Source organism: Gadus morhua, chromosome 13, assembly GCF_902167405.1.
Source record: "Gadus morhua chromosome 13, gadMor3.0, whole genome shotgun sequence".
NCBI lineage: Eukaryota > Metazoa > Chordata > Actinopteri > Gadiformes > Gadidae > Gadus > Gadus morhua.
The window spans coordinates 8,288,712-8,303,666 of NC_044060.1; the positions used below are offsets into that span (position 1 = coordinate 8,288,712).

Below are 14,955 nucleotides of genomic sequence, written 5' to 3' on the forward strand. Positions count from 1 at the left end.
ACGTGAACACAATTGCAAGCATAAGTCTCTCTCTCTCTCTCTCTCTCTCTCTCTCTCTCTCTCTCTCTCTCTCTCTCTCTCTCTCTCTCTCTCTCTCTCTCTCTCTCTCTCTCTCTCTCTCTCTCTCTCTCTCTCTCTCTCTCTCTCTCTCTCTCTCTCTCTCTCTCTCTCTCTCTCTCTCTCGGCCTGAATGCACATTGATTAAAGCATCCGTCAACGCTACACTACGGCGAGTTACATTTTACACCCGCATTAACGAGATCATTTCATTTCACTTAACCGGGGAGAATTTAAGGCTCGTCCTAAAACCGTCACCGCTAGAACGATGCTGGCCACGTTAAAAAAGAGAAAAAAAGAAAACAGCCCCCCCCCCCCCTCCCTCCACTGTCTGGCGCTTGACCAGATCCCGGTACTTAAGGTGAGGAGAGGGTTGGGGAGGCTAAGATAAAATGGCTGGCTCTGACAGCTTATCCCGGCACTGGCTTTCCCCCCCCCCCCCTTAGCGAGACGCGTCTCAGATGACTAGGGCCCTGGGTCTCTGGGTCTCTGGGTGTCTGGGCGGCCCTGTGGCTCCACACAACAAGGGGGTCTGTGTTCCCTGGCTTCAGATCACGTCCCACGGGGGGTAGGGGCGCTGGTGGGGAGATTGATCCCCTTTACCTCTTGTGGAATGCGGTTTGCGGCGGGACACGCGAAAGAACGCAACACACCTGGAAGGGACTGGGAAAAGGCGAATTGGTCGGCCTCGAATATTAAGAAATAATTTATCGTTATTTGTTAGGATGGTGAAAAAGGAGTGCATCAAGGCTCCGACCGAACCCCATGAAATCGACTGAATCGCTCCGTTTCGGTCCAAAGCAGACGTAGTGGTCACGTCAGACGGATTGGCAGACGGAGATGAATGAGGACAAGACACAGACAGGCCGCGATAAAACACAACAGGGAGAAAAAAAAAGGTTGACACGCGAGCCATTGTTCTTCAAGCGAACGCCCGGAGACGTCGCGCCGGCTCGCCTGCCTGACAGAACTCCAGTTTCTGGGCGGCTCATTTTAGATGAGCCTCACTGTGACTCTCAGTATTCAGCGCTGCCTCTCCGCCACCCTGACCTCGGCCTCGTGGGCCTGCCCTGACGCGCTGACGGACGGGTGGCTGTGGCTAACGAGCTAGTTGAAAACCTCTCACACACACACCCAAATGCACACACTCACACACACACACACACACACACACACACCCAAATGCACACACACACACACACACACACACACACACACACACACACACACACACACACACACACACACACACACACACACACACACACACACACACACACACACACACACACACAACCACACACACACAGTCAGGGAGGGGGAGAGGACTAAAGGGAGAAGCCAGTGAGTATGAAGGCTCCATTACCATGAAGCCCCCCGCCCCTCTCTCTCTCTCTCTCTCTGTCTATCCTCCCCCTCCCCCAATCGCTCCACGCCCATATCTTATCATTTAATCAGAGGACATGAGAACATCAGGGGGGGATTTGAGGATACAGGGGGAATCGCCAACATTGGAATCGGTGCACAAAGGCATCCACCAGGGTCAGGGTTTGCAGTCTGGATCCCGTGGGGCTCTTTCTCCCTGCCTTATCTCACCCAACGAAAAATGTCATCTTCAGGGTTTAGGCGGAAACCGTTAAAAAACACAACTATGTCCGTAGCGGATTGTCCAGGTGGACAGTAAAGAGAATCGCCGCCCCTGTCTCTAGATAGATGGATAGATAGGGGGGGGGGGATTACAGGGATGCGATGGGGTGCATATCTCGCTTCGGGTGTGTTCTGGTGGGAAGATAGGAGGGAGGCAGTCGTTGTCGACGGCGACAGAGGGGACCATCGCGTTCTTCAAACACAATTTCGCAGGCGCCGCTTCGGACGCAGCTGACCGCCCGCGGCGCCGGCGGTCCGCGTGAATAGTTAAAAACAAGGTGCCAAGGTGGGCCTACTCTACGGAGGAGCGGCGGTCACTGGGGTGGATCCGGGATGTGCGGCGGTGACTAATTGAGGCTTGGGTGAAACGGTTCGGCTGGGGGGCTATTTCGTTTCCGACGGCGAGCGGAGAGACGTGGAAGTCGGACTGGCTCCGCCTTCCTGTGATGCGGGCGGCGTGCGTACGATTGGCCGGCTCGTTTAGGGGTTTAGGGATATAAATCGAGCACGGAGGTTCGGACGCTACAAAAGGGGAGGTGAATTAGCGAGCAGAGGTGAATGAATGTAAATGGCATGCGGCCCCCCCCCCGAATTACACCGGCGCTACCGATCGATCGCCCCGACTGGAGATCGATCAATGTCAACGTAACAAGACAAAAGAGATGGCCGTTTGGTTTGAAAAGGTACTCGGGTACAGCCGTGGACCGTGCCGTTCACTCAGTGAGCAGGGAGAGAGATAGAGGGGGGAGAGAGGGGGGGAGATGAGCGGACCACCCACCGTGATGTACCACCCCCTTCAGACCCTGGATGATGGGCTCCACCGCTGGGTTGTCTTTGTGGCCCAGCTGTGAGAGAGAGAGAGAGAGAGAGAGAGAGAGAAGGAATAACACAGGTTCGGTAAACAGCAGAGAAAGCCCAGGCCGTCTCTCCCTTCCTTCAAAGTGCCGGCAGACACTCACCTGCGCCGCGGGAAAAGACGCACACATGTCATTTGGAGCCGTGGTGGAACGCGGTGCTTCAGATTCCGCTTAACGCGTTGCTGCTGTTTTATGAGGCGTGCCGACAAAGTACGGCATGAATCACAATGCGGGGGGAGAATGCCCAGCTGGTGAGATCCTCTGTGCTTTTCCCATTAGATGGAGATATATCTGTCTGTCTGTCTGTCTGTCTGTCTGTCTATCTATCTCTCTGTCTGTTCAAAGACAGACACACACACACATATATATTCAACATATATATAGAGAAAGAGATGTGGCACCTTCTAAGGCAATGTCACCTCCTCCCTTATTTGTAATTCTTGAGACGGCGCTAACATTATCTAGCTGTTTAGCTACACACTCTCTCCACAATAGCCCCCAATGTCCTACTTAAGAGACGCGGTTGGACAAAACTGGGATGGGACGCGGGGACCGGCCCTCTCCCTTCTCCACATTAATTCAGGTCAGTCGGAAGAGAATAATTGTGTTCAACTGAATGCTGAATGTGGATAATATGAGCACCTCAGAGGCCATTAAGAGACCCTGGGGATTAGGGGAAGTAACCTTGCCTTATTGATTGGATATGGTGAATCTGTGCCAGTGTGTGTGTGTGTGTGTCTGTGTGTGTGTGTCTGTGTTTGGGTGTGTGTGTGTGTGTGTGTGTGTGCAAGCGCTTGTACGCACGCGTGTGTTCGTGTGTGTGCATGCATGAGTGCGTTTCGGTAAAAAAAAAATTCTAAATAAAATACAAACACAAATATAAAAGCTAACATCGCAATCTGCGACTCAGCGGATCGCGCGCGCTGCGGTGCTAATTGCGGTAAGCGATAGAGACGTCAGAAGCCTGCGGCGGCGTTTAGGTTCCCCGCCCGCCTGCGGTTCCTCACTGTCTGCGGCGCCTACACCCCGACGCTAGCACCTGCGTCCCCGTTCCGGGGTTCGCGGTGACCCCTGAGTGATACACTCTACTCTTCTTATCGCTAGATTAAACAGAAAATAGAACCGAGTGAAAAATGAGCCACGGCAAAGAGCCTCGGTTGTGCTTATGAACATCTCACCGAGTAATATTGTTCCTCGCGCGGAGAGTTCACAGGTGCATGTAGAAAAATGAATACCTTTCAGGATCATTAAGGGGCTTTTTTTTTTGTTGGATTATGATATTAGTATATCAGAGCAAGCTCGAATTCCTTTTTAATACGTTTCTTTTAATAGCTGTCCGAAAACACACACACCCACACCTTCGAGTAACCGTTAACCAATTAGGGTGGCGGGGGTGTTTTTAAAAGGTTACCCTGTGAAGCAGGCCACTTAAAAAGGGGAAGATTCATCTCATCCCCCCCGTCTGCCCCCAAACTACAATGTGCAACCGTTGCGATATGAAAGTTTAAACAACTTCCTGAACAGCCGAGGAACTCTGTGGGGGACGCAGACGAGAGGAAAAAAGCTGCAGAAGAAGAAGGGGGATCTGGATTCTCCTCTACATTTAGAGCCCCTTACGGGCCAAGGATCCAATGTACCCACTCGCCACGGCTACTTTTACTGCTTTCTCACCTTGAAGCATGAGCACGTCTTTTTTCTCTCCAAAAGAATAAAAGAACATTAGAGGAGGAGCAGCGCGGACATCAGCCATATAAAACACACACACGCACACACACACACACACACACACACACACACACTCGGATGTGAGCAGAATGACTCACAGAACTAGTGAGTGCTATTATCCACAGAAAGCTTTCAGACACGTCACATGAGGTCGCGCATGTAGACTCTGTAACTGAAATGCGTATATATAATACACTTTTTACCTCAAATGCGGAAATATAATGCACTCTTTACCCGAGGTAAGTACATCCACTAAGTTTCTGAAGTCAGTACATGAAGAAACAATATGTACCTGAATCGATACATTAATTACACACTGTATCCGAAAAAGTACACAGTGTACCTGGAATAAGTACACACAATACACTCTCGCAATACAAGCCGTGGCAGAGCGAGAGTAACAGGGTTAAAACTTCAAGCGTCCCAATGAAAAGGCTGAAAACATTTATTCAGAGATTGATCTCTAGGGCTGATCCTGGCTCACGAAGATGAGATGACCATTTCCTGTCTCTCTTCACTGTTCTGTCCATAAAGGCACAACAAGGCCCGTACATAATATAGAACAGTTCCAAATATAAATAAAATTACATTAAATAAGATAGATCGAACTCAGGATTTTATGAATCGATATCGGATCATCACAATGAAGCACGATTTCAATCTAAAAATCTATTTATTTATTTTAAACCAGCCCTGTATACAATACACCAAAATATGTATAGACACAATATGCACACACACTCTAACTGAAATAAGTATATACACAGTATGCACACACACTCTTAAACACTGTATGCACACACTAACTGAAATAGGTATTATACACAGTGTGCACACACTAACTGAAACAGGTATATACACAGTACGCACGCACACACTGTACCTGAAAGAAGACGGCCATGGCTGCGATGCTGCGTCTTTGTCTGATGGCGGCACCAAGGCTGTCAAAGTCGTCAGAGTTGTACAGGTAGATCTGCATCTGTGGAGGGGACACACACACACACACACACACACACACACACACACACACACACACACACACACACACACACACACACACACACACACACACACACACACACACACACACACACACACACACACACACCTCTTAGAATGCTGCGGATGGGCAGGGGGGAGGGGGGGAGAGGGGGCTCGCCCATTATCAATCACTTGGACACACCACTGAGGATTTGATGAAAAGCTATTTGAAGGGCATTAAAAAAGAGGCTTATTCATCACGGCCATACATCATGCATCCCATAATATTTGCCAAATCCATTTTTTTTCTTTTAAAGCTTCCCCCGGAGAGAGGAGCAGAGGGTTTTAACGCCCCAGTCCAGGGACGTTACAACAGCAGGACGCTACCTAAAGTGGTCCCATACGCCTCCTCCACCCTGGGACAGGAAAGCCCTGCACCCCCACCACCTCGCCCACCCCTCAATACCGATACTATTACCCTAGACCCCCCCACCTCCTCTGACCGGGACCAATAAAGTAGCCCCCCACCACCACCTCCAACACGGGACCAATAAAGTAGCCCCCCACCACCTCCTCTGACCGGGACCAATAAAGTAGCCCCCCACCACCTCCTCCAACCCAGGACCAATAAAGTAGCCCCCCACCACCTCCTCCAACCCAGGACCAATAAAGTAGACCCCCACCACCTCCTCCAACCCAGGACCAATAAAGTAGCCCCCCACCACCTCCTCCAACACGGGACCAATAAAGTAGCCCCCCACCACCTCCTCCAACCCAGGACCAATAAAGTAGCCCCCCACCACCTCCTCCAACACGGGACCAATAAAGTAGACCCCCACCACCTCCTACACAGGTTCTACTTTCGGAGCTTCGTGTGGAGGTGGGGAGGGTCTACTTAAGTGGTACCAGTGTTTTTGCTGTAAATATATATATATACATATAAATAGCAAAAAAATAAAGACTAGAAAATAACTAAAAGTGAAGCAATGGGCACGGAAGGTTATAGAGCGGGAATGGCAGAGATACACGCCACTCAGACCGTCCAGGTGTCTTGGAGAGAAGGGAAAAGAGGGCGAGGGAACATGGAAGTGTGTGTGGGAACTGCTGCATGGCTGGTCCTGACCTTGCCAAGAAGGAGGGGGGGTAATATGACGAATGTCACCTTACCGCCGTAACACACGGTCACACAAGTCAGTTGCCAAAGCGCACGCTGGCTAGCCCCTCTCCTAATTGCCCTCCGCGTGATCTTGAACCACTTTACTTATTCGCTGCAGAATGTATAGATTATTATTTGCTTTTCCTTTTTTTTTTTTTTTTATGCGCAAAAGAGCATTTGACACCCGTGGTCTGGTGCTGACTTACACTTGTGCTCAGACCAGCACGCAGCCCAGCCGACTGTACAGGAGCCTGCCTGTGGAGTTTCTTTAACTGCAGCCTATTAATGGAACCAATTTGTTTTCACCCTGAAAACTCAGCAAGAAAGGCCATTCTCCATCCATCATCATTTAGTCATTAGTAAGCTGCATTAGCCAATTATCTTGACCCCCGTCGACGCTGCGTATGTATATATATATACATATATATACATATATATACATATATATACTAATAAAACACACACATTTGCATTATACATATACCCATATATATTGCATGTATTAACATTATAAATGGTTGTGTTCCCATGAACAAAACCCTGTGAATCAGTGCTGCTGACAACAGCACTGATTCACATGCACACGTGATAGGAACATATATATATGTGTGTGTGTGCGCGTGCGTGCGTCCGTGTCTCTGTCTGTCTGTCTGTCTGTCTGTCAGAGGGTGAAGGCAAGTTAATGACCTACAGTGTTAAACACTTCTTCTAAATTAACTTCCTGTACACTCTGCAGAAACACACTCTCACGCGCACGAACACCACTGCCAGTGCTTCATTGTTCTGAAACGTACAGACAGCATTGTGCACGCACATGTCCGACACACACACACACACGCACACGCACACAAACACACACAGACCTACTGCGGCGCGCTTCGCATCCATGTATAATTTATCTCGCCTCGGCGACACACTAATACATTATTATAACAGAGCTCACTGCAATCTCCTGAGGGGAAAGTCATTTTTCCATTGTTCAGCGTAGCCTCTGAGTAAACAGGTGGTCCATCTATCGATTAGCCCACTTCAACACCTAGATTCATGTGTAAGCTCCACGGGCCGTGGGGCCCAAGGTTCAGTGGCTGTGATACGGGGAGCCGTGGGGGGAGTGAGTGTGTGTGGGGGGGGGGGGGGGGGTGAGCTGGTTTCTATGCAACGTAGCCCCCCCCCCCCACCACCACCACCACTGAGCAAAGCAGGGGAGGCGGCATCACCTTCTGCCCCCCATGACAAAGGTCTGCAGGTCGCATGGGGCCGACTCGTAGAAGGAATTTGGGACGGAGGGTTACAGTGCTGTGACCAATTGGGCTAAAGAATGGTCCAAGCAGTTCAGCGGAGTGTATATATCTCTCTGGAGATCGTTGCTTTCAAGCATTAGGCCGCGGCTTTCTGTTGCAGTATAGCACAGGGGATATGTGCGAACCTTTTAGAACCACATTAAGCTCCCGGTAATTGTATCTATGTGTATTTATGTGTGATGTCTTTATGGGCCTCTGCATGCATGATTGTGTGTGTGTCTGTGTACAGACTTGCATTTTATCATATTTTTCATCTATTTTCTGAGCCGTTGATTGGGAAAACAAGTTGTGTTTCTCATAATTTCCCACAGTATTTCTGGCGAAAAACATGCCTACGTTTAGGGACATAATAATTTCCCCTGTTCGTCAGATTTGCTTTTCACCTAACAACACGTACCGTTCATCAGATTGAAATTCAAAGGAGTGGAAAGAGATTTAGAACCCTGCACCCCCCATCAAACCAGCTATATGCCCAATAATTCACATTTAAATGGCAGTATATAATCCAGTGCCCTTTAACACATGATTGAACACAAAATGATGTGGCTGAAGGAAAAGAAAAAATCTCATCACAAAGTTGTTGGGAAGGAGCGCAGTAATGAGCAGAGCGAATAAAGGGATTACAGAAAACCTAGATTTACATTGAAGGACACGTCGTTAATAAGCCATCGGTTTGCCGAGATGAACAACAGCGGTGGGAGCGCTCCGGTGGATCAAACCCTGAACGGAGAACGAGCGTCACAACCACCGCGCTCCTCCTACAGGGAGAAAACACTGACATTTCACGAGGCTGAGTTCTGCATCATTATCTGAACAAAGTGCGGCAGAATGAGACTCAGGGTTTCAGAACCCTGAGCTTAGTTTGAAGTAATGACTTTCATCTTGAGTTCTTTCTTTGTGACATAAACACGCAAAGCAATTCTCGCCAGAGAATATGATGGGTAGCTTTTAACTGATGACTACTGTGTGCCAGTCTTGCGCATCGTCTGAAAGTGTGCAGCGATGTAAGTGTTATTAACCGCTTGCATCCCTGTCCGTTCCTTTGTGGATTTGTGTGTTAATAATACTAGCCTAATTCGCCTGGTAGTACAGTGATTGCAACTTTCTCACTGCAATCTCCTCCACACAAATTTATCAAACTATTTTTTGCTCGCACACCAAATCGATGTCTCTCTGCACTCACACATCACGTATATGTGATATGTCCTTGCAAGCTAGCATATGCTAGGAATTCACACTATTTTTTGCACGCTCTGAAAAGATATTTAAAAATGCGTGCTGCTCTGTAATGTACATATATTTCCATGATAATTCAATGTATTCTTATCATTCACACATTTGCGGGGCTGTAGGACCACAATCCCAAAGAGACAGGGTGGGTATTTGAAAAAAAATACCTCTCTAATAATATGAATTATTATTATTATATGATATGATTTCACTAGGCTGTTTCAGACAAAGCCACCTTCCAGAAATACAGGGAATGGAAAATCATAGAGGAACTGAAACAAGAATGGTATATTAATTATGCACTAGCAACCTCTCAGTTGTTGATGCAGAGATTTATCAACTTCACCTCGGACTCAGTGGTCCACCTTGGCTACATTCTCCTCCCCAAGTCAGGGAAGTGTTCCGTGTCTGCCTGCTATGTAAGGGCAGGTGTTTCTATGTAAATTCGGGGCCAAGAGGTTTTTTTTTCCCTTTTCGTCCCCTGCTGAGGGACAAGGAAGGCTCTTACCTCCACTGGGAACCTCCGGCCTGCGATGCTGTGTTCGGAGCCCGCTGAGCCGTTCTGGCCCCAGTGGAACTCCATCTTCTCCGCCTTAAAGCGCCCAGGCAGGCCGGCCCCGCGCACAAAGTAGTCGTTCTTCAGCAGAACAGCGACTGCAGGGAGAGAACGGGAAGGGTGGGAAAAATAAGGAATAGCGATGCGTTAACACACTATCACAGACAGCCTTTCTAGATTAGCATAACGAGATAACAATTTTTTAAGGGATCGGTCAGATGGGACACCTGGGACTTAATGTTATGTGCATGATAAGGTGGACAAGAGGTACGATGTCATATTTTTCTAATGATGGGATTTGCTCTAATGACCACAAGGCTCAAAAGAAGATTCCATGCAAGGCTTGATAAATTACCAATAGATATATTAATAATTTAAGGGTCTCAATACACATATGTAACATCCAAGGCATTTTTATGTAACACGCATTGACAGATTGTGAAAATTGCACTTGTGTGGCTCACATGTTTGTGAGTGTTCTTTAGCAAGTGTATATTTGCTTTACACCAGCCCGGATCAATGTAAGGGAGAGCTAGCGTGGGAGGATTGCTAATAAGAGCGCTTGTTGTGGACACTTTGATACTTCGAAAAAGCGTGGCTGTACTGACAATGATGGTCAGGAAGCCACTTTTCAGGGCCATTTTTACTTTCATACCCTTGAGCTACTCTAATTAATATGAATTTATTCAATTGAACAGCACAAATAGAATAGCATGCATCTTAAATCCATGCTTTAATTATCGCAGTGTATTAGATGTTCCAGACAAAAAGAGTGTACGTTTCCTTTAGATCTTCAGCGATTCTATTGCTTGGATCCAAGAGTATTTATAGAAGACATTTAATTTAATATTCTCTTTGCCGACGACTCTGCTTAAAAACCATGAACTCAATAAAAGGTAGTATTAAACTAAGGCACCAATTGTAAAAGAAATACAACAATCAATTCAAATGGCTTCATCAAAGCATCCTTTAAAGGTGCAATGTATAAGATTTGCCAACTGACTAATTATTCCTCAACCAACAGGGTGTAGCAATATTAGCAGAAAGTTACCAGAAAATCTATCGTAAGAAACAATGAGATGCAGAGTCCCTTCCAAAAGGACCTTGGTTTCACCTCATCCATCCCTCCTCCCCCGAAACGCATCACCCCAATGAATATAATGAATAATTAGGGTTCATTTTTGAATGTTTGAACCAACAAATGTACACATTGTCCCTTTAATGTTTTGTCCTCATTATCGAAATCAAGTTAAAAAATAAATACATATTTTAAAATCATTATACATATATAGAACAGTTATATCAAATACAATATTTCCCTTTGCGTAAGAAAATGAAAAAGCACAGGAGGCCTTGTTTTCATTGGAAACCACTGTTTTCTGAATGCATTTCCACATGTCATGCCAAGTGACACCGCGGGTTGTGAATGCATCGCAAAAAGGCTTGCTGGATGCTCCGCTGAATAGTCAAACATCATTTGAAGATGGATATGGATGGGATCAAAATGTATCCAGGATCGTGTTGCCATCGCTCACTGATTGTGTCTCTAGCAGTGTTTTTCTGTTGCCTCCTCAGCCTCTGACACACACACACACACACACACACACACACACACACACACACACACACACACACCCCCCCCCCCCCCCCCCAAATAACAGACTGCTCACACAAACACACACACTCTCTAACCAAATAAGAGAGTGCTCCCTCTTCCCCTGCTATTGACTGACATCCTCCTGCTACAGGAGGATTTAGTCCGTCTCTCCAGATCAAGCCACGAAACAAAGCGCAGCGAGGAGCAGCGAGGTGCGCGCGGATCCGCAAACAGATCGCTGACAGGAGAACAGACGCGCGCGCCGTGACGCGCCTTGAATCCAGACGTCTGCTTAAAAATATGAAATCACCCCGACGCGGCGTGAGAGAGACGGGGAAGGGGGCTGTCGCGCAGGAAGGAGGGTTTAAAGAGGAAGGACGGAAGGAGATGAGAGAGGGGAGGTGATGAGAGAGGAAGGATCAGAGGAGATGGCTTCCTGTGGAGGGGACGTCGCGTGTGAAGAGCGGCGAGATCATGAGATCAGAGCGGGAAACCGGCGTGGCGGCGTCGGCGGCTTGTGGTGCCGGTTGCTGAGCGGTAGGACAGGTCTCCCCGGGTGACCCCCACATCTTCTGCGGCTCTTTTGCCTAAAAAGTTGTGATGCTCGCTAATATAAAAGCCCTGCCGGGGGTGGTGGTGCCACGGTGTTGAAATCCCGCACGCAGGAATTAAGAAAGTCTGGGAGGCGGGTTGGCCCTGGGACTTTCATTAGAAATGCTGTTCCGGGTGCGTCTGTCTGAACTCGAGAAACAGCAGAGCGGGAATTAGACGCTAAGCCAAAAAGACCTTGAATCACAGCCTGTGAAGGAACGCGAGTGTGTGTGAAAGTAAATCCTTGATCAATGCAAATGTCCCCAGGGACTCTCCCCTTTCCGCATGAATTTGGTCGACGGACTGATATTTGCCTGGGAAATGTTTAGTTAAACAACAATGACTGGAACACTGCCAAAACAGAGGCCGGTGTCAGCGCGGTTCAAGGCGTACGAATATGGCTGTGCCACGGTGAATCACGATGCATTGATCAGGTCTCCGAGGCGGCCTCACCACTAATATTGCCATGCTGTAATTGTTTGGCACAAGCTCGATTGTGATTGTTGACCGACGTGACGTTTGACGAATGCTAAATATAACAGGCAATGTCTTGTGTGACTGTTCGTTCCTACCATCCTGACCCGATTCTATCATTCTCTAAATGTGTGTTTCAAAAGAAGAGTGATTTTGATCTCAACGTAGTGATACAAAGATAAAGACCTGGATGTATTTAGGGATAATGTATGTTACGATAATGACATTGTCGTTATTGTAAAATAATTGACTTTGAATGAGTTGCGTTCATAGCAACAGTCGGTTATTTATACAGTGGTCTGCTATCGAGAAATAACAGACCACTGAATACCGCGATTGATCAATCGGAAAAAAGGGTATTAATCAAAGCTGTGTAATAATTGGCCAAGCCATGCTATAATACATGTAGTATTTATAAATTACATATCTCGGACAAATTAACCAGGTTTAGGTGAGGTGGATCAGTTATCAGCTAAGTTGTTTCCATTTCCATAGTTCTTTCAAGGTCAAGAAAACAAACTAGTATGGCTCCAGGTCTAAATAAAAAGCACGTCGCAGAGCTACTATCCATCTCCGCTTTTTGTGTTTGCTTCCATCTTTAGTGCATAAAGTCGGCCGAAGCATTTTTCCTCCCACTGGCCAGAGTTGTTATGGAAGCTAACGAGGCTAATTAAGATCAAAGGGACAAGACAACTCTCTGTACTCTAGAGAGACACATCACCAAACCAAGGGAGATCAATTACACTCAGAACTCTGCTGCCAACTGCCATGGGATTTCACAGCCATCTGATCTTTGAACGACAATTGCTCGCAAAAAGAAAAAATCTTGAAGGCATCGTTTGAGGCAACAGCTTATTATTAAACACGGGGACTTGTTTGTGTGGTGAAATAAATATGAGACTTCTTGAAATAATGGTATTATATAAAGGACCAAAAAGAAAACATGTAAAAGTGTATAATGGTTTGATTATTAAAGCACTGTGGTTGGATGACCAGATGAAACACAAGTTGCATAATTTGCTACTCGTGGAGACTTTTATTCAACAAGAATACACGTTTACAGTGTAAAATAAACAACGGCGATGGTTTGATGGGGTTGTGTATAATGCGGTTGGATGAAAACGTGTTGTGTCAAGAGCACTAATGGGTACCTGTCTTTCCTGTGTTCTTCATGGTAGTTTGGTTGGACGATTCGACATTGAACTTGTCAAGAGTTAGTTCCTGGTACTCCTGGGAAACCTGAGCGTTCTCGTCTATGATGTCCACCGGGGATTGGGTCCCCTCCCCACATTCTGGGTAGGCAGCGTGCCAAGCTGTAGGTCCATGGCTCACTGTGAGGGGGAGAGAAGCAGAGAAACACAGTCATACAAACTGACAGGAGGTCCACTGAAATAACCTTTTTTTCCTTTAGTTCGATTTTTTTCGGTTTTATTATTGTTTTCTCCATCCAGATCCCGTCTCAAAATAAAAGGCACCAATATAGCTTGTTCGACACTTTAACAATCCGCGTCCCATGGAGTCACTTCCTTTAGAATCCTCCACCAATGTCTTCCCTGCTAATCCTCTTCCCCTACAGTGGCACTGGTACAATGGAATAATCCACACCCGACAGCGCCCTGCTTGATCTCTTCTGGGCTACAATGGGCCAATGGAGCCACAAAAGAGTGCAGGATCAGAGGGAACAAGAAAGCATGCATGGGTTTTAACTTTTTTTTTTTCTAGGTTGACACAATATTCATGATCCAATTTCCAACAAATATAGGGCAACGCTGTCACTGGCTCATACAACGATTGAATTGCTCTTAGGGTGAGTACAAGAGACGCTGGATCTATGTGGAGGTTTTGATGTGGCAAAATAAAAAATAACTAAAGTGGTTAAAGAAACCGAGGAGTCGCTATTCACGAATGTGTTTCATGATTTAAAAATAAGTGAATATGTAAATAAATCACTGAAAATGTCTTTATGAGGTTAATTCTCTTTAGCCAATCAGAGCTGTGATTTTACACTACATATTTTGCCACAATGGCATTGTTGACAGTTGGCTCCTGTCGTGAAGGTGTTTTATCTTGGAGCACAGAGCAGAGATTTCTTCAGAGGAAACCTTGCCAAATGTAACTTATCAAATTGGCAAAGCAAAAGCGCCAAAATACATAAGATCTTGGCAAAACACAAGCAACAAAATACTGGATGTTCAATTGTTCATCTATTTTCTATAATTGCAAACATACATTTTCAATATCTGCAATTAATTAATTAATTACGACAACGAAAAAAATAATCTCTTTGAAAAACGACATATGGGAAAGGTGATGAAAGGGGAAGTGATTATTGTGAGGTCAGTCCTTTAATGAGGGCACCACAACCCTGACAGAATACAAATCTGCTGCTTTGTGAATACAGTACAGCAGCATCAATGGCGCAATAGCTGGAAATGTTCAGATGTTTTACCGATATCAAAATAAGTCCTTTAGTAAATTAGGTTGGAGAGGTAATTAAGCAATGTTTACCACGATATCCTCAACACAACATACATTTTACTGTGAAATGAAAATGCTTTTATTTTGGCTAATGCATTAATATTGTATTAGTCTTACAACTTTACAGAATTTCCAAATACTTCCCCTGGATGAGCGGAACTTAAGGTGTAACATTTAATAAGATTCATTGCAGAGTAAACCTTTTGGGTCTAAATTAAGTTCTTAAAAGTATTGATTCTCAAGTTTATCTCTTCTGCAAGTCAACCTTGCAAGAGTTCATCCAAAGAATCACCTTGAAATAATTT

General features: G+C 46.2%; 1 protein-coding gene across 1 annotated transcript in view; it reads right to left on the reverse strand.

Moving 5' to 3' along the window:
- Nucleotides 1–14,955, reverse strand: part of LOC115557332 (receptor-type tyrosine-protein phosphatase gamma) — a 99,129-nt gene that overhangs the window by 35,183 nt on the left and 48,991 nt on the right. Inside the window, exons 3-6 of the mRNA XM_030375076.1 lie at nt 13,324–13,503; nt 9,463–9,608; nt 5,170–5,265; nt 2,483–2,549 (exon numbers count right to left, since the gene is read on the reverse strand). Of these exons, the coding sequence (XP_030230936.1) occupies nt 2,483–2,549; nt 5,170–5,265; nt 9,463–9,608; nt 13,324–13,503 (489 nt within the window). The remainder of the gene's footprint in view (nt 1–2,482; nt 2,550–5,169; nt 5,266–9,462; nt 9,609–13,323; nt 13,504–14,955) is intronic.